This window comes from Indicator indicator, chromosome 1, assembly GCF_027791375.1.
Source record: "Indicator indicator isolate 239-I01 chromosome 1, UM_Iind_1.1, whole genome shotgun sequence".
NCBI lineage: Eukaryota > Metazoa > Chordata > Aves > Piciformes > Indicatoridae > Indicator > Indicator indicator.
Window position 1 is genome coordinate 58,607,200 of NC_072010.1, and position 18,255 is coordinate 58,625,454.

The 18,255-nt window shown below is 38.6% G+C and overlaps 1 protein-coding gene across 1 annotated transcript in view; it reads left to right on the forward strand.

Moving 5' to 3' along the window:
• The window catches only part of PCCA (propionyl-CoA carboxylase subunit alpha), a 292,821-nt gene that overhangs the window by 232,095 nt on the left and 42,471 nt on the right, over window positions 1–18,255 (forward strand). The window contains exon 21 of the mRNA XM_054381074.1: window positions 244–297. Within this exon, the coding sequence (XP_054237049.1) occupies window positions 244–297 (54 nt within the window). The remainder of the gene's footprint in view (window positions 1–243; window positions 298–18,255) is intronic.

The following is an 18,255-nucleotide window of genomic DNA, read 5'->3' on the forward strand; positions in this document are numbered from 1 at the left end:
AATTTTATTGAACTGACTGAAAGAAGTCTGAATTCTGAGCTGAAATATGAATTGGACTTTTAGTACAGAAACTGTTTACTGAAAATTGTTTTATTGTAGCTGGTTGATACACAGATTTGTGTACTCAATTAGCTTTGATTAATTTACAGTGATGTGGCACAGAAAATAGTTTCAAATTGCAGAAGTGCTTCTAGTGAGGTTTTAACTTTTTTTGTTGTTTGTTTGTTGTTTTTTTTTTTTCAGCGACTTTCTCGGAATGCATCTGGGGAAACAAGCATTCAGTTCCTAGGCACAGTGGTAAGTATGTGTAACTACTGTCAGGAGTTATGTTGGTAGAAAAATATAATGTAAACAAAACATAAGTAAATTACACTGGCAGCACGTTTATGGTTATCTTTGTGAAGGTGGTTATTGGGTGTAAATATTCTGTGCTTAGCAGGTGAATTTAGGCAAGTTTCTGAAGCTAACATCCAAGGCATGGTAAACAGTATATGTGTTCCACATTTCAGTTGATTCAAATCTGCCTCATTTTCATTTACAAGGGATTTAAGAGTGGTTGTAGATTTGTAAGAATCTTGCTATATACTTGGGTTCGATCCACACCAGGATTAAACCCACTCTTTCACACCACCTCAGCTTTCTGATCTCTGTTGCTTCACCTTACCACGTATTCTCACATCCTAGAGAAGGGTCAATAACTATCTTATGAAGACTATTTAGTAGTGCAAAGTCTTCTGTCCCTTTGTCACTCTAACCAAATGCTGTAGCTCTGTAGGTCTCCCAGATTTTGTTTTCTGGAGAGAAGTGTGCTTAAATCCTAATCAGATTTTATACAATTAGACAGAATTTACTCAATAAAACAGGGTTTGGTGTATTTTCTTTGGTCTAGTGTTATTTGGAGCAATCGTGTAATACAGAAAAATAAAATTCTTTTGTTAGGCAACATATAAACATTTGCAGTAGCAGCTTCCAATTCCATGATTTGCATGATTAAAATGTAGTCATTGATGTTTTCCAAGTTCCTTATGCACCTAAAACTAGTTCTGAAAATTAAATAGAATTGAAATATCCTCTAAATTTGTTTATCCTGATTGCTGCCAACAAGTTACCTGTAGTGAAAAGTCCAGGAATGAAAGGTTCCCTTTAGAATTTAGTCCTAACATCACTGTGCATTATGTGTTTTGGAGAAAAGTAGGTAAAGATTGCATATGATAATGCTTTCATTCTACTTGTGATTTGTTCTTCTACAAGTCCTATGAAAACATTTTTGGGGGGTATAATACAGTAAGAATAAACTTAACAAGAATACCTGTACACTTGCATGTTGCTTTTTAGCACTGAAAAGTGCCTGTAATATTTTTAGCTTCTATAAATATATCTCTGTACATGCATGTACATTTATTTGTCTGCTCTTCAGTGCCAAGCAGAGCAGCAGTTACAAATAAGACCTGAAGGTTTTGTTCTGCACCACTGTATTTGTAATGATGCTTCAGCTCTCGAGTTGCATCCTGCGTGTGAGAGATTGCTGCTATCTGACTGATCTTGTAGTTTTTGTGTGAGAAGAAAATAATTGCTCCAAGTAGATAAGATATAAACACAAATGCACTTGATAATACTGAAAAGATTTTAATCGATCCCTTGTAAGTAAGTGCTGTAGCAGAGGAAATTCTTAACTGTGTATTTAGTGACATCAAAATCAAATTTGTTGTTAAATTGGATAGGAAAATGTTTTGTGTTCATGTTAGAAATGCCCCAGAGTCTCACTTGCAGACTAGAACTTTTGTTCTAGGCCTTGTGCAACAGCAAAAGAAGGCAAAAGAGGGTACAGTATTGATGTGCTTTTACATTTAAAAAAATTGGTGATGAAATAGCTAACATATATCAGACATTACTGATTATCTCATTTGTGTTTATTGGATCTAGTTATTTTGTGAAATTAAGTATATGATTACAACTAAAATTCTCAAGAGAATTAAACAGTACTCTTTCCACAACCTTTTAATATATATTATGCATGTCTTGCTAATCATGCACAGAATGAGAACCTCAGTGATCCAGGGTAGAGAAGCAATAGTGAAGTTGGCTTCCCAGGGTTTTCTTCAATAATAGTTCTCCTATAGAAGTCAAGCCAGAATTCGCACCTGTGTTCCTATCAGTTCCTTTAGCCTACTGTCCTTCTCCTTCCCCTTTTGTCCCTTGATTTAATTTCTCCTGTGCTCCTTTAACATCCTTGTACTTTTCTGATTTCAACTTAATACACTCAGCTTAGATAATGGGGGATAAGGATGGGTTTTCCTTAGAATATTATCCCCTACAAATTATATGCACAGTCTATATGTGTTTTCCTGCATGTGTATGTGTACACATACACAAATGTAAATGTTCAAAGAAATCTTAATGATGGTCCTAGAAGTACATGTTGGGCTCACATTGTGTATCCCTTACTAAACCTTTGCTATCACAGAAGTGCAATCAAGACAGTAAGTATTTGAAAGGCATATTTAGCAACAAGAAAATCCTGATTGATCATTATTATTGTAATATATTGTTAATGTAATAAACAGCCTGTGAAATTATTGCTCTGCTCTTTTTTTTTTTTCATAGTAGAAAACATTAGGGATAGCTCTGAGCATTCGATGCTACTTTTGACAGGGGCAAATGATGGCACTTCAGTGGTGACAGGCAGCATGATGCTACTGAGCATACACACCGCTGACCTGTCCATCAGTACATAATTTTAGAATCAGCTGATCAAGAGCACAGCTCCCGGGCTTGTCAGAAGGGCATCAGCTTTGATAAATGGATGCAGTTGTTTGTTTTTTTACATTGGACGATAGAAATAATTCTACTGGTTTCTGATAAAACATAAGCCCCTGTTTCTGGAAGCGAGCTGACACTCTGAGGAGAAGTGAAAGGTATACTTCTCTATTAGAAATATCTTTGCTATGCCAGTGAGCTTGTTGAAGGACAGAGAAGACTACATTGCAGCAGAAGGACAGTTTAATAAGAATTCTGATGCATAATGTACCATAAAACATGTGGACAGTAGGACAAATGTTTTGCTTAGCACAGCAGCACATTTCTGTTGCTTTAGAGGAGAACAGGAAAAATCACCTTACTTTGCCCAGGGAAAGAGTGCCTTTGAGTGCACACTCTTAGCGTCATTCAGGGGTCCACATAGGTTTGTAATAATACTTTAATTTCTGATACTGAGTAGAAATTGTTTGCTACTTGAGCATTTATCTCTTTTGAAATTGTAATGGTGTTAAACGGCTTATTTTCTCCAAACTGGTTTTTCTGGTAGAAAATTGCAAGTCTCAAAATCTAATATAGGGCTTATGCTATTGGAGGGTATACAAAGATGTTTCTGCCCGAAGAAAAGAAGCAACTTTTAGCTGTAAGAAATAATTGTTGGATAGGATTTGGTTTCACTATCTTGGAATGATAACATTTTGAATCCTGATTAAATTATTTCTGAAAAGGTTGTGAGTTACTGCTGTAATTGAGATTTTTATATGAGTTTTTACTCATTTTTCTTCTCTGATGAAATTGAATAGATACTGTGTGCTGGTGGAATCCTGCTAGCTTGCTACTTTACACTAGGAATTTTTCAGATTTTATGACGCTGTTTATCGTTATGGCATTGTCATAACACCATTGTGCTATATATTGTATAGCAAAGAAGGAAGCAAGATAATACATTCTTCAGATTGATGCCCAAAACTGTGCTTAAAAGCAGGAGTACCAGGAAAGAAGGAAGCAATCCTTTGTGGGGTTGTGTCCTGTGTGTAGGCAGCTCATGGAAGTAGATTTGCAGCATAGAATCATAGAATCATTTAGGTTGGGAAAGATCTTTAAGATCATTGAGTTAACTGGAAACCTCACACTGCCAAGTCCACCACTAAGTCATGTCCCTAAGTGCCACATCAACATGTGTTTTAAATATCTCCAGGGACGGTGACTCAATCACTTCCCTGGGCAACTTGTTCCAATGCTTGGCAACCATTTTGGTGAAAAAATTTTTCCTAATAACCAATCTAACTGCCCTCTGGTGCAACTAGAAGGTGTATCCTCTAATCCTGTTGCTTATGACTTGTCAGAAGAGACTGACTTGCACCTTGCTACACCCTCCTTTCAGGTAGTTGTAGAGAGTGGTAAGTTCTCTCTTCAGGCCCCTTTTCTCCAGGCTAAACTCCAGTTCCTTCAACTGTTACTTGTAAGACTTGTGCTCTAGACAGAAAGATCTGTAGATAAATACTAAAATCCATGCACAAAGCTTTTGCTTCAGCCTATGCAGGTCAGAAGCACTCTACAACTACCTGAAAGGAGGTTGTAGTGAGGTAGGTGTTGGTCTCATCTCCTTAGTATCAAGTGATAGAACAAGAGGAAATGACCTCAAGCTGTGCCAGAGGAGGTTCAGATTGGATATTAGGGAACATTTCTTTACTGAAGGAGTGGCCAGGCATTGGAACAGATTGCCCAGGGAAGTGGTGAAGTCACCATCCCTGGATGTCTTCAGAAAACATGTAGACATGGCACTTTGGAACGTGGTTTAAGTCCACGATGGTGTCAGGCTTGTGGTTGGACACAATTTTATGATTTCGTATGTTTGGTTAGTCTTTTCAGATGACTGAAGTCCACTCTTCATTCCTCTCTTTGTAGTTAGACCTCACTTTCTGTCATGTGTCTTGTCTCTTCATTCCACTTTCTGTTATCTTATGTAAGAGGAATGTTTTTTTTTTCCCTCATCCACTGAATATTCACACCTCTGTCAGACAGACTTCACCCATGAAATATGGCTGGGGCAGGCAGCCTTTCGCACTAAGAAAGTTGCCAGTATGGAGAGAAAAACAAATTATCATGGAACAAACAAACTTATTCTAGACTGCATGTAATGGCATCTGTGTAGAATTTCAGGTAAAGAAATACTGTCTGTACACTCAGATAGTGAGTGGCCTAGCTCCATTGCATCCATAATGCCATTATCAGCTGTGAACTGCAGGCCGTGTGTGACAGAGGTGCTCTGCTGGCCCAGTGGAACTTTTTCCACTGGGCCAGTGAAATGGGGCAGTCCCAGTCAGTGAAGGGTCTCTACCCACAGTGGAAAACTTCACTGTCCTCTGCTCATCATTCATGTTATTTCTTTGATGTTCTGTTCTCTAACATCAGAGCAGCAGTATATAGAAAAAAACAGTTACTTCTTTCCTCTGGGGAAAGATGAAAGAACGTCTCCCTAGCAGATGTTGCTCAGTGTAAGCCAGGAAGCAAAGGCAACAATTTTGAGGAATGCCTCTAAAAAAAGATTTTGATTCTGGCTAACTTCATGCACAACATACATAACTAATAACACTGTACATGAAATATTGTTCTGCCAATATATGTGGAAGTAGCTTAAGAACAATCAAAAAGTTACTAATATTGAGTGATTGCTACTGTACTAGAATGTATCCTAACAATCCTAAAAAGTATAGCCAGGGCTTGACAGAGGCTAGTTTTCTTTAAATCCAGTGTTCTCAACCTAGAGTCTGCAGATCTGGTTGTGGCTTTGGGTCTCTGGACTATTTTTAAATGGGTCTGCAAAAAGGCTGAAGAACAGCAAGTCTAGCATCAATGGGCTAACGGTAATCATAAAACAGCATTAAGCCTCCACAGTAAAACTTTAAATGTTTTGTAAATCAAAAGTGGAAAAAAGCAATCCATCAGGGATGAGACAGGAGCAATGGAAAAAACTCCAGTGAGACAGCTGCACCAAGAAAACAGTGCAGGTAACTCAGAAGCACCTGAAGATGGCTTGATCCTTGGGTCAGAGTAATTCCACTCTGTTCTACATGGCTTCCTATATTGTCACCACTGAAATAACATTGTCAGGTAGTATACTGAGGACTTTCTGTCCCTTACTAAAGCTTACCGGTTGTCCTGTAACTTTTCAGTCTGTATATAATCTAATCTGCTTCCTCCTTTTTTCTTTCTCCCTGCACTCTTACAAAGACCAATTAAATAGCAATAAAGATGGAAGCTTTGACCGTGTGAGTCTGATTTTAGCTCACAATGACAAATGTTTAACAACCTACTCCTTTCACCCTTACAAATCATTGCAGTTCTTGACAGGTTTTCTTTCTTTTTGCTATTCTTTCTGTATGTGACGCTTTTGAAACTATATACTGAAGATTTATACAGATTATTCAAACATTGTTTGAAAACCTGCAGAGGTTGTATTTATTGGAATATGTAGAGTATTAACCACAAGAAAATATAGTCCAGTAGGTGTTTATTTCGCAAGCTGATGTCTTTTAAATTTTTTGTTTGGTTTGGATTTTTTTATTTGCTTGTTGTTTTTAGTCTTCCTTTTTACAAGCCTTAAGATTAGAGTCCCTGTTCTTCTAAAGGGAATTCTATATTATTTACTTTTCACCTGGTTTCAGGGGCACTATGAACTGTGCTGCTTCTAGTAGTAGAGCTATCATCTGTGGCATTTCAGTGGTGCAGAAGACGTCACTAAGAAAAAATGCGCGGTTGCTTCTGGAAGCATTAACTTCCACAACTTCCTTTTTGACATGGTTAGTGAGAATCCTGACACTGCTGCTGCAGTATTCTGCAGGGAGTGGATAATTCATGCAACAAGGACTTGTGAAAGCAGTGATACTTCTGCCCATGGTTAGGACTCAGTAGTGAGCATCATTTCAGCTCACGCAATGTGGATGATCAGGTGCAGTCACACCCACATATGCCATTCTCATTTCAATTGTGTTAGATATCAGTGAGTTTTAAAGCAGTAAGTATAGTGAATATATTAAAACTGTCCATTGAAGGCAAACTCAAAAGCACCTGAAAGATTTAGAAATGCTAGTGTTACCAAAGCTCATGTCCTAACATTGCTTAGGTTGTTTTGGGAATCTTACTCCAGATTCCTTTGTAAAGATAAGTACTTGGCATTCTTTCTGAATTTTGTTTCTGTGACGTAGAAGAAACCAGAAGTGCCACAAGTTCCCACAGAACAATTTCTTGTAGTCTTTGCCTGAAACCTCCTGGAGTGAGAGGTGGTGGTGTCAAGGTGAAGCTAAAGCTGCTTGTATACTTATTGGATGCCGATGTGTAAATGCTGGCTGGCCAACTGGCTGCTGCCAAATTTTCCTCAGCTGGAGTATGGATTTAGGTCTCTTGTTTCCTTAACACAGCCAGTGTCTTCAGAATATTTGTGGAAATGTAGCTGTGGTTCCTACAATAATTATAGGTAGCTGTACTTTAACTACTTTTTCTTCAAATTCAGTAGAAATTGATCAGCTGGTTAAAATAGCATGTGTGGATGCAATGGGATAGTGAGGGGTAATGAGTTTGGGTTAGGGATTGAGAGGAAGGAGTCTGGATTGCAAGCCTTGCGCTTTTTGCAAAACCAGACTGGAAATGGGCTGTTAGATTTTGATTCCAATGTTTTACTTTTCACTTGTTCATTTTTAATCTTGACCTTTTCTTCTGTTTTCAATTTGCAGAGGAAAAAAAAATGTGTTCTGACATCATAAATAGATCAGAATGCCCATGAATGTCCTTAATGTTGATGGATTCTGTAGTGTATGTGCTATCTGTAATGTAGCAGTCTTTGGCTACAGTAAATTATGCCCCTTATCCTTCAGAATTAAGCAGATGGAAAAATAAGGATTTCTGGTTTTCCATACTTCATTTGAAAAATTTCTTTCTCACTGAGCTTAGTAATGGTTTATGGACAAATACTGCATTTGTTTGGTTAGTCTGTTACTTCTTGGAACACAAATGGGCAGGTCTTCCTTGAGTAGACAAAGATTTAGCAGCATTGAAATAATTATTATTTGGCCAAAGAAGTATTGTTGGTTGTATTTTTTTAAATGTATCAAGACTGCTACCTGAGAGTGAAGATCTGGTGTTTTCCTCTGAAAATTATGTCCACTGCCAAGTAATAAACATATGTGTAGCCCATGCTTTTAAACGGCTTTTGATGGCTGCAACTTTGGCATATACCCAGGAACTGTTTAGGAGGTATTAATTTATATAGCTTTGAAACTTAACCAGGAATCTTAATGAAACAAAGGCATGATGAACTTAGTAGAGCTAATTGAAGTCTCCGAATGTAAATTTTAAATGAAGTTTTTATTGATAATAAATATACTTTGTTTCTCATTAGTCTTCTAGGCTTCAGTGGTAATATCAGTAAAATAAACATGTTTTACAAAGATTTAACATTAAAAATGCTATTAATATGACCCTTGGTACACCAGCACAATTAGATTTCAAAGTGAGCATTTAGGATGTAACAGCGATTAATGACAACCATCGAAAACAATTTTGAACTCCATCAGTTTAACTCAGGAGGGTAAACTTAATATGATAATTTATCTAGTTGAATTGTATCAGCTTAGCAGGAAAGTATGCAAATATGTGACCCTTACCTAGAATCTAAATGGATGCTGCGCTGATAGATTTATCAGTTCCATTAAAGAACTTTAGGGAACTTTGGAATTTCAGCAATTGTTCCCTTGGAGGCTGAAAACCAAACCTGATCTCATACTGGGACCATTCTGGTCTGCATATTTCCATAATTTGCCTTTGCTACTAATATGACAGCAAGACGCAAATAACTGTTTCTAATAATATCAAATGGAGTTGTGGAGGACAGCATTTTAATGTAGTAAAAGACCTCCCCGTGGGGTTGTTATTGCCACTATAGAACAGCAGTTACACAGTTGCAACAATAGTCTCTTAATTGATTCGTTTAATTAGCAAGAGATGAAGCTTGTGCTGCATCTTGTCATCTGTTATCATGGGGGTGGCTACAGAGGGAATCTTTGCATTTGTCACTCTTTATGGTCAGGTTTAAGCAGAGTAAAAGGAAACTTCCAAACACATTTCATCTATAGAGATGAGCACTGGTTATAAGGGTGTGTTTTGTGAGGGTGCCTCGGCTCAGGTTTTCAGCGCGTGGACATGTCTGGTTTAAGAACTGACATGATCTCTGGAGTAGAATTTATGACAAAACATTGTTTTACTGGGGGAAAAAATCTTAATCCAGCAATGTTGGGCTTTTCTAACCTAAATATGCAAATCTAAGTATTATAGGAATGGTGGATTATTTGGGGCATCGCTATTGTAGACTAGATTTACTTGGAAGAAATAGGGTCAGATTAATGAAACCAGCCATCTGCCTCGTGATTGCTTTCTCATGGCATTTTTGTTTCCAGACTAGATAAACAATGAGTTGCAGGAGCACATGGTCCATGGCATGTGTAAAAGAGGGACTTTCTTTGTGGTTGTTTTTCCCTAGAGTAGTTATGTATACAGATACAGTGCTGTGCTTGCTTCTGGTAAATCAAGTAATTTTATACTCAGATCTATTTTATTTACGTTTTACATGTAAATAAATATTTTTTTGAAGGCATGTAAATATAAGCTTCAGTTTCTTCTCTCCTTTCCTCAGCTTAGTTTTGTCTTCTGTTCAAGGTTATTCTCCCTTATGGAAGGAAATATTTCTAGAGGAGGACAAACTTCTTGTTAAATGCTAATTAAGAAAATGAAGGTTACATTGGCATACTTCCATTGTCATAGCACTGACCTAAAATAAGAGATCTGGTACTAATCTGAAATAAATTGGAGGGGGAAGCAAGTAATTCTGTGCATGTGAAACATTTGAAGTGTCTACTCTTGGTCTGTTTTATAAAATGGTTGCACTTTGGGTTTGGGGTTTTTTTTGTGTTGTTTGGGTTTTGTTTTCCACTTGTGTGCTGTAGCATTGGACATGCCATCTGATTTTGGAATACAACGATGCTGTCAATCTGTGTAGCAAAGGGACTATGTGCTGTTAGAGAAGGCATCTCTTTTTAGGACAATTCAAATGAAGATTTAGCCCACTTATCATTAAAGATCCCATGGTAATTTCTACAAGGTTCTGAGATCGCTTCATATTCTGAGAGTCTTGGCCAAAATCCACTTTGTGTAATTACCTTCTGTCTGCACAAATCCCTAATGCAATCTTAGACGTGTTTGGTATTTTTCACTTCCTGTTCCAAATAGTGAAAATATTGCCACACACTGCTCATAATTACTGTAGGTTATATCTTAAGTTCAAATAAAGAGATTCCTATAAATTACCTTAGTGAATTTTGTTTTCCCTTTGTTAAAGCACCAGAATACAAGACAAAAGATGAGTAAACAGTAGGATACATAATTAAATTCACAAACCGATGAACTTATTTTTTGACTTTTCAGTTTCATTGCATTTTGACTGTCTAAAAGCTAAAATACCTCTACTGCTAGGACCATCTAAGGGAAAGGCCAACTCTCAGACCATGTCAAAGGTCAAACTTAACACACTGCACGGTGCTTTGAAGCAGGTAGGAAGCCGGTGGTGGGGCTCTAAGTGCTGTCATCATGTGCTCAGTTGGCTTCTACTTGTGTTCCATACTTTTTTGTTCCCACAGCTGAAACCCTTGCCTGTGCATTTGTCTCTTAACTGAAACTGGTTTCAGTTCCATTTTACAGATGCCATTTATGGACTCCAGAATGTGTTTAACTTTGCTGTCTTCAAAATGGTCTGCTTCTGTATTTTCCTTTTGATAGAATTTATTGCCTTATACTTAAAGTTCAGACCTCATGTCTTCATCAACAAAGTCTTTGCTTTGTTATATGCCGTGTCGGACCTTTTTTCCTGATATTTCATATTTTCTTTCTGTTTTTTCTTTCTTTGATTTTTCTGCCATATTTATCATATCCATCTTTTCTCAGATCGCTTCTCCTTTACATTAGGTTTTGGCTAGAAAGATACATGGATCAAGAAGGGAGATACTGCTATTAATCTGACATTAACTTTCATATTTTTCTGTAAGTAGGATTTAGGAGAAGCAGGAGGATAAGAACGAAGTATAGAAAAATTGTATCAGCAAGTCATACAGCTGCTGGAGTTGACGCGTAAGTATTAGGGACAGGGAACATCAGGGGCTCTTGTAAAACAAAAGTCTTTCCTTTGTCTCTATTGTGTATCTTGCAGTATGTAGGTCCAGTTTATTCATTGCATATAAAATCTAATATTACCCTTCAACAGATATTTTGAAGCTCTGCAAAATTTTCCCTTGTGTTCATTTAAGGCTGTATGCAAATAACAAGGGAATTTACCAGGCAGGAACAGACAGTTTATTTTGCTTATTATGAAACTAAAGTTTCACATAAATTCTCTTCTGGGTAAAGTACAGCAAGAACTATGTTAACGATGTTTTGTCAAAGATCTTGTGCATCCCTGTTTATCTGCAGGACAGCAATCCACACTGCTGCAAACACTCATCCTGGTACAAGCAGGCAGCCTACATCTTCATGTCATTCATGCCATTCAATATTTATAGCCCTTGCCCACAGTAAGGCTAAAGGAGGTGAAGGGCAGAGCAGTTGTAGTAGGAAGTATCATGCTTGTGTGACCATCTCCCAAACACCAGTCTTATGTTTTGGAGGGGTGCCATGTTGGCAGGGTGCACAGGAAGTATTCACATAGCAAATTGTATTATGAGCAGCAGAACCACAACAAGGTTCTTCCTGCATCTGATGATAATTATTTGATTGGGGGGAGGGAGGGAGAAAAGGGAGGTCAGGGCAATGCAGATGAAAAGGAAAGGCCTGCGCTATTGTAAGGAGAGTGAAAACAAACTGCCCCTGTGCCAAAGAGCTTCTATGTGTATGACACAGCAGCGTTGAGTGGGACATGGGAATATTCCATTGAGGTTGTGGTGGTGTCCTGTGTTTCCACTGTTACCTCATTCTTCTCCCTTTTTCAGATCAATTTCTCCTCACATGCCCTCAGAACCAACTCTTGTTGCTTGCTTTGATGTCAGTCTTCATATGAGGAAAAACAAAGATGTTTGAGTTTTAGAATAATTACATTAGTGCTCTATTACAAGTCTTTGGGTGTTCCTTGTTTGTTTTGTAAGAGTTTTGTGTTATTTTGGTGTTTTTTTTTTTTTTCTTCCTGGGTTTATATTTTAGTTATAAAAGACCTGCAGGGAAGTCCTCCTTTAGTCTCGTAATTTACAGGCCCACTGTTAACATTTAACAAATGCTCAGCGAGCAGAACGACCCAGTGTGGTTGCTGTACCTAAGCCAGATCTGGACACTGCACCAAGAAGATCATAGCTGTGCTCTGAAAGGCATCTCCCCCACAGCCTGTGTTTGACACACTGACTAAGAAGAATAGTATGTGATAATGCAAATATCCACATTTATGGCAGCAAGTGGTGGCTTTTACAAGTCACAAACTGTACTCAAGTTTTCCGTAAAGCTGAAGATACTGTTGAGAAGTTAGGAAGCATCCCAAGATGCATTGAATTTTTCCACCCTTAAAATGTTTCTTACTGTGCTGCAGGCAAGATGAACCTCCCCCAGTTTATCTTAAATAGCCAAATATAAATGCAACATTACCCGTGAACTAACTGTACTAACATTCTCATAATCTTGAAGAGGCCAGAGAAGACTCTTATACTCTCATAGTCATAGAATGTTTGAGGTTGGAAGGGACCCCCTACCCCTTCAAAGCAGGGTCCATTAGAGCAGACCAATCAGGACTGCATCCAGTTAGGTTTTGAATATTTCTGTGAACTTCACATCTTGGCAACGTACTCAGTGGTTCTGCAAATACTTGGGTGTTCCCTGAGGGCTTTAAAAGGCAGTGACGCAGAAGTGACATAGCTGGAGAAAATCAGGACAAGCAATTTCAGGTCTCTGCAAATGCTGAATGTAAAAGGGAATGACCATTCTTTACTGGAGCTTGTATGGCTGCGCTGAGCAGTATCCAGTTGAGGATAGGTCAGAAGCTTTGTTTCTAATCTGAAAAAGGCTGGGCATTTGTGGTGGAGACTTCAGCATGTAGCAGAATGTGCTGTGGTGGTGTAGAGGTTTGAAGACTAAGAGAGCTCTGGCACGTTGATGCCTCTTAACCTGTCAAAACCGACCTAGAAGGTGATGATAGAAGCTGTAGAGAAGGTTAAGAAGAGATTATCACCAGAAATTAATTGAATTCCCAAACAATCTATGTTTAGTGTCCTGAAGGAATGAAGTTTTTAATAGAAACATCTGTAGGGTATGCAGGAAACAGAGTACCAGGGGCAAAGTGTCAAGCAAAGGGAATCTGTAGACACAACAGAGGACTTTCCCCACATGCCTACCCAGTAAACATTTCATACTCATGTCACTGTTAAATATTAAAAAGTAAATGCTTGGATTTCGTAGCTGTGCATCAGTTCATTACTTTTCTTTGATATGGTGGATGGGGAATAAAACTGCATGACTGAGAATCTTAGATGTATGCCTCAATAACATGAGGGTTCTATGAGAAGGTAGGAAGTAGGAGAATGCTAGCAAAGCTGTCTTAATTTTCCTCCATGATCTGGAGGGTCAGTGGTTTCTTCATTGCTCTTTTAGTTATGATTTTTTCCCTTTTTTAGTAGGACTATGACTGCTGGCTCACTTCCATACAGGTTTTCCTACATTGTTATTTGCTGTGCTCCAGAAGAAGCTCTACTTGTAGCAAACAGCATCTTTTACCCTTCTCCCTTTTAAACCCGAATCCTAGAGCACTTGGTGAGAGGCATAAGTACCAAAAGTCATGAATTTCATGGAATTTAGGTGGGAGTTTTCAGGAGCACATCACTGAGTGATCCACCCTCAGTGGCTTATCTGCTGAGACTGTGCATTAGCAGTGGTGAATTTTGAGCCCAAGACTGAATGATTTATATTCTTTTCAGGTGTCTTTCCTGTCCTGGGGAAGCTCTTCCAACTTTGTGCCAGATCTCAAAGTACTTTTCAGATGCTTATGGTGTTTCAGTTTTGGTCATGTTGCAGGTGGTACCAATTGTTTCCAAAACCACGTTCAGAATTGTGAGACTACTGGGAGAACTCCCCCCTAGCTGTAGAGAAAAACTGCTATTTCACTTTTGATTTTCTTCTTCCTGGCTTGGCTTGTGGTTCATAAACTCCTGTTTTCCTAGAGTTGTTTGAACTGGCATCAGTAGCATGAGAGATGTAACAACTTACCTAAGAAAGCATCTCATCTGAGAAAAGCATTATTTTCACTGACAGATGGTCTTGTGTTGTGAGGCTGTGCTGTGTGCACGTGCTGAATTGAGTAGGTAGCCTCAAACTGCTGACAGCTCTGTTTGGCTGCCAAGGAATTTGGATGTGCTGGGATTGGAGAATAGGTGTCCCAACAGCTAATCATGTTGAATGGAAGTAGAGCAGTCTGAGCCAAGCTCTCTTCCTTGGGTTGGAAGGAAACAGGTTGGACACCTATTACTGTAGATGCCCTTACAGTGTCATTCTAGGTGGAGAGTGAAGAGGGGACTGAGAAAACAAAAAACCTCCTTGAGGTTGTAGTGGAGATATTAGGCCATTGTACCTCCTTTCCCTTACATAACTTTTGATGAGCAGACTAAACAATGTCTGAGATGAAAGTCAGGCTGGAGGCTGTGATTTCCACCTATTTTCTTGTATGAGATGTCTAGCACAAGCAAGTCAGATGCTTAGTTTTATGCACAGACTGCAAACAGAACGGCATATATTAGTTTTTGGCATCATTGCAGACTGTCATAATCTCCAGGCCATCGTGCTCTCTCAGCAGCAGATGAGCAGTGGAGTTCCCCTGCAGAAAAGCTTTGTACTAATGCAGCTGCATCCTAGGAAACTGACTGCCACAGGCATGCTCAGAGTAAGGATGGGGCTGAAAGGCCTAGCAGCTATTAGAGTATTCTTCACTCTCTTGTATCCAGACTAGAGCTGCTTCTCAGTGCCTAAAGGATTTTTTTGCACCTGATAGCTCAGAACTAGACCTCCAGGGCAGAGTAACCCACTTCTGTGCAGCCCTCCTGCGCTTACCCTGAAACTGCTGCTTTGGTTTTGATCTTTTTTTTTTTTTTTAATGTAGTGTCAGGATTTCTTTGTACGGCTAAAAGTGAATTTAAAATACTTTGTCTTAATTGTGTTTTTGTTCCCCACCCTCATGCTTTTATGTTTGAAGGCTCCGTTAGTGTCCATAACAAAGAGAGAGTAACACAGATGGTAAACATTTTTACCACAGAACACCAGCAGCGAACACCATATCACTGATTTAGGAGTTTCTGTGCTGTGCTTGCTCAGCTGTATATAATCACTCTCATTTCCTTCCCTTGGGTTTCTGGCTGGCTTAGGGAGACTTTACTGGCATGTTCAGTGAATTCTCCCTGGCATCAATGATCTGTTCTCAATTCTCATATATGCCACTTTGCAGAGCAAGAAGCTCTGTCCTGGAGCTGGTAGCAGTTTTTGCCTGGCATGTTGTCTGTTTTCAGAAATGTATTTTCACTAAATGTACAAGACTAAAATCTGTTTTGGGTAAGGACAGTATTTGCTTAGATGCCAAGCAGCCATAGTACTTTTGAACACCTCCCTAATATAAAGGATAATAAACCTAGGGAACTGTGATTAGCCTGGCCTGAGTTTTGTAGGATAGTTGCCATGGTGGAAGCCAGTGTGCATTTGATACAAAGCAATGATGTTTTTTTAAGTTTCAGTTTTCATTTTGGGAATGCAGATAAAGACAAATGCTATGGATAAGGCTTGTTTGTACTCTGTAGTAGTTCAAATAAAATTTTAAAAAGTAATTTGATTTGGTGCAGCATTATACCAAGCCAACTAGCTGTGAGATTCTTGTTTTATCCTCCTTTTTATTTTTTTTTGTACAAACAAAATAGCAAACTTAGGCTCCATCTATCCAAAGTGCATGTAGCTTCTTTTGTACTTAGATGAGAGAGATAATCTCTAACTAAAATTTCACATTCGCATTCCACTTGTAAAATAAAAGTGTCCTTCGGGTCAGAGAATTTATTTTTCTTAAAAAACAAGCATGCACTACAGTCTGTATAGTGGTGGCCCATTTTAGTGACTTGTTTACTGCTGTGCTTTCATATCCAAATTCTTGGCTACAGACAAAGCATTCAAATACTTTTCTCTTTGTCAAGAAAAGAAGATGAAAATTGACTGAAATTGGAGCCAAGTTTGCATTCTCTGGAGTACCATTTCAGCCTTTGGGACGACCGTCTTAAGTGCAGAGTAACAGAAAACTTGAGCTACGTTTGTTTGAACAATCTAAAGTTAAAGAAGAGGCAGCAAAACAAATACTTTTTAATTCTTGTGCTTTTTATATTTACACTGGCGGTGGTGTCTTCCTCAGATAAAACGTTTTGATATTAAGCAGTTCCTCTAATTTTACTGGGCTCTGTTTCTTTTTATGGTAACACACACTGTGCAGGAAGGTCATTATACGGGAGAAAAAAGCTGTCAGCATAAAAGAGAAAGTTAGCATTGCACATGTTGTCTTTGTTTATGGGGTTCCTGGAATGTGCTGTGAATCAAGCCAAATGATGGCTCAAACTGTTCTTTTGAATATGCTGGATGGCCTGCCAGTAACAGGTACTTCATCTTGCAGGTACAGGTTGTAAAATTATCTGTGAAAGCATCTTGAAACTTTCCTTTTATGTTGGTAGTATTTGCTTTAAAGACCACTTGTATTTTTGGTACAGGTTGGGGGAATGTGGTCGTTGTTGCATTCAATTAACACAACTGTGTGATAAGAACTTTGAAATTGATAATGAAACGTATTGGTTGTGTATGCAAAGCTAGTTTACGTTAGTGCTGGTCTCAGTATTGCCTGTTGACTTTACATCACACTGAGCCATTGGTGTTTTTTTTGTCTCATTCAGTATTGCATTAACATCTGTGCTACAAATGGCCATTCATCAGCTGGTAGTTTTGTTTCAGTTCCAGAAGAAAGAAGATGCAGATACTTTACATTTTTTGAGTTCCATTCCCCAACAGGTTTCATGTCTAAGGTTAAACCAGAGAAAAGGAATAAAAAACTTGAAAAACTGTTAGGTTACATAAGCAGCAGTAAATACTTAAATGTTGTGCCTTATTAAAAAAAAGAATAAACCCTTGTCTTCTCTAAGCAACAACTACTGTCTTCAGTTTCTAGCAATGAGGTTCCCTCATAAACTGGCCTGGGGCTGACCAGGTTATAATCATCTTAAGGATTCCTGCTGAACCAGTCCTGCACAGGGATGGGGAAGGAGCCCTGATGACTTGCAACATGAAGGATCAAATCAACAATTAAAGGATAATAGTGAGTTGGGAAGGAAAGGGAAGATGACTAGCCAGGAAGGATTAGCTTGAGTCAGGAACAAATTTCCTGAAATTACTCAAGCAGGTGTTTAAAGGGAGGTGGGTTATTCTCTTAAGGAGTGATTTTCAGAAGCGTGTCAGTCAGCTACAAGGAGGTCTGAGAGGCCAGTGAGAAAGAAACTCCACTGGGGTCAGAGAGAAAGTACCTAGAGAGAAAGTCAGAGAGAAAGTGGAAGATGAGATTTCTGCTCTGCCCTGGTACAATGTGTGTTGTACCTTGAAGGAGGTTAATATGCTAGCCTACAGACCCTTTTCATTGGGAGGGGAAAAGAAATGTTTAAAGAGGTAACATATGTATTTTCAGTGTATTTTCTTTGTAATATACCACTAGATATGAAAAGTAAGACTTGCTGAAAGGAAGACAACTAGCTGGTATAAGCAAGAGAGCAAGCTCCTCAGGGAAAACCAGCATCATTTATTAGACCAGCTGATGATGCTGGGGGTAAAAAAGGCAATGCCTTTTTCCTTGCCTGTCCCATTCTGCAGCTTCAGTATGGGAGGGAGGGTCAAAGTTTTGTCTGAGACCTTTTGCAAGCTTCATCCCCATACTTTGATGCTGGTTCCTGCTACCAGTGCAAGGGACAAAACGGATGTCAGCATGGTGAGGAGAGAGCTTGCAGTTTCTTCTTAGAAAGACTGTAATAGCATGATATGTCAGCTGTGAGCATCTGTAAGCATTATCTCGTGAAATGGTCTGGCATTAACAGCTACTACAGCTACCTGTGTTTATTTTTATTAAAATATTCTCAGATTTTGTTAGCTCAAGTGTATGCACATCTGCCTTGTGAATCAGAATGAGGATTTGGTTTTCTCATTTTCAATGTGTTTCATTACACTGGATTCCTTTACAAGCCAGGCTGGTATTTGTTTGGCTGAGTTCCTTTAGGAGCTGTAGGGGAATGGACATTTCAAATGCTAATTTCTGATTTTTAAACGTGGTATAACACCTATATTATTCCTTTTGGGATTAGCATTCTTTAGGCAATGGTTTCGTTCAGGAGCAATTACATTAGTGTTCGGTAAAGCTGAAACTGTGTATTTTAC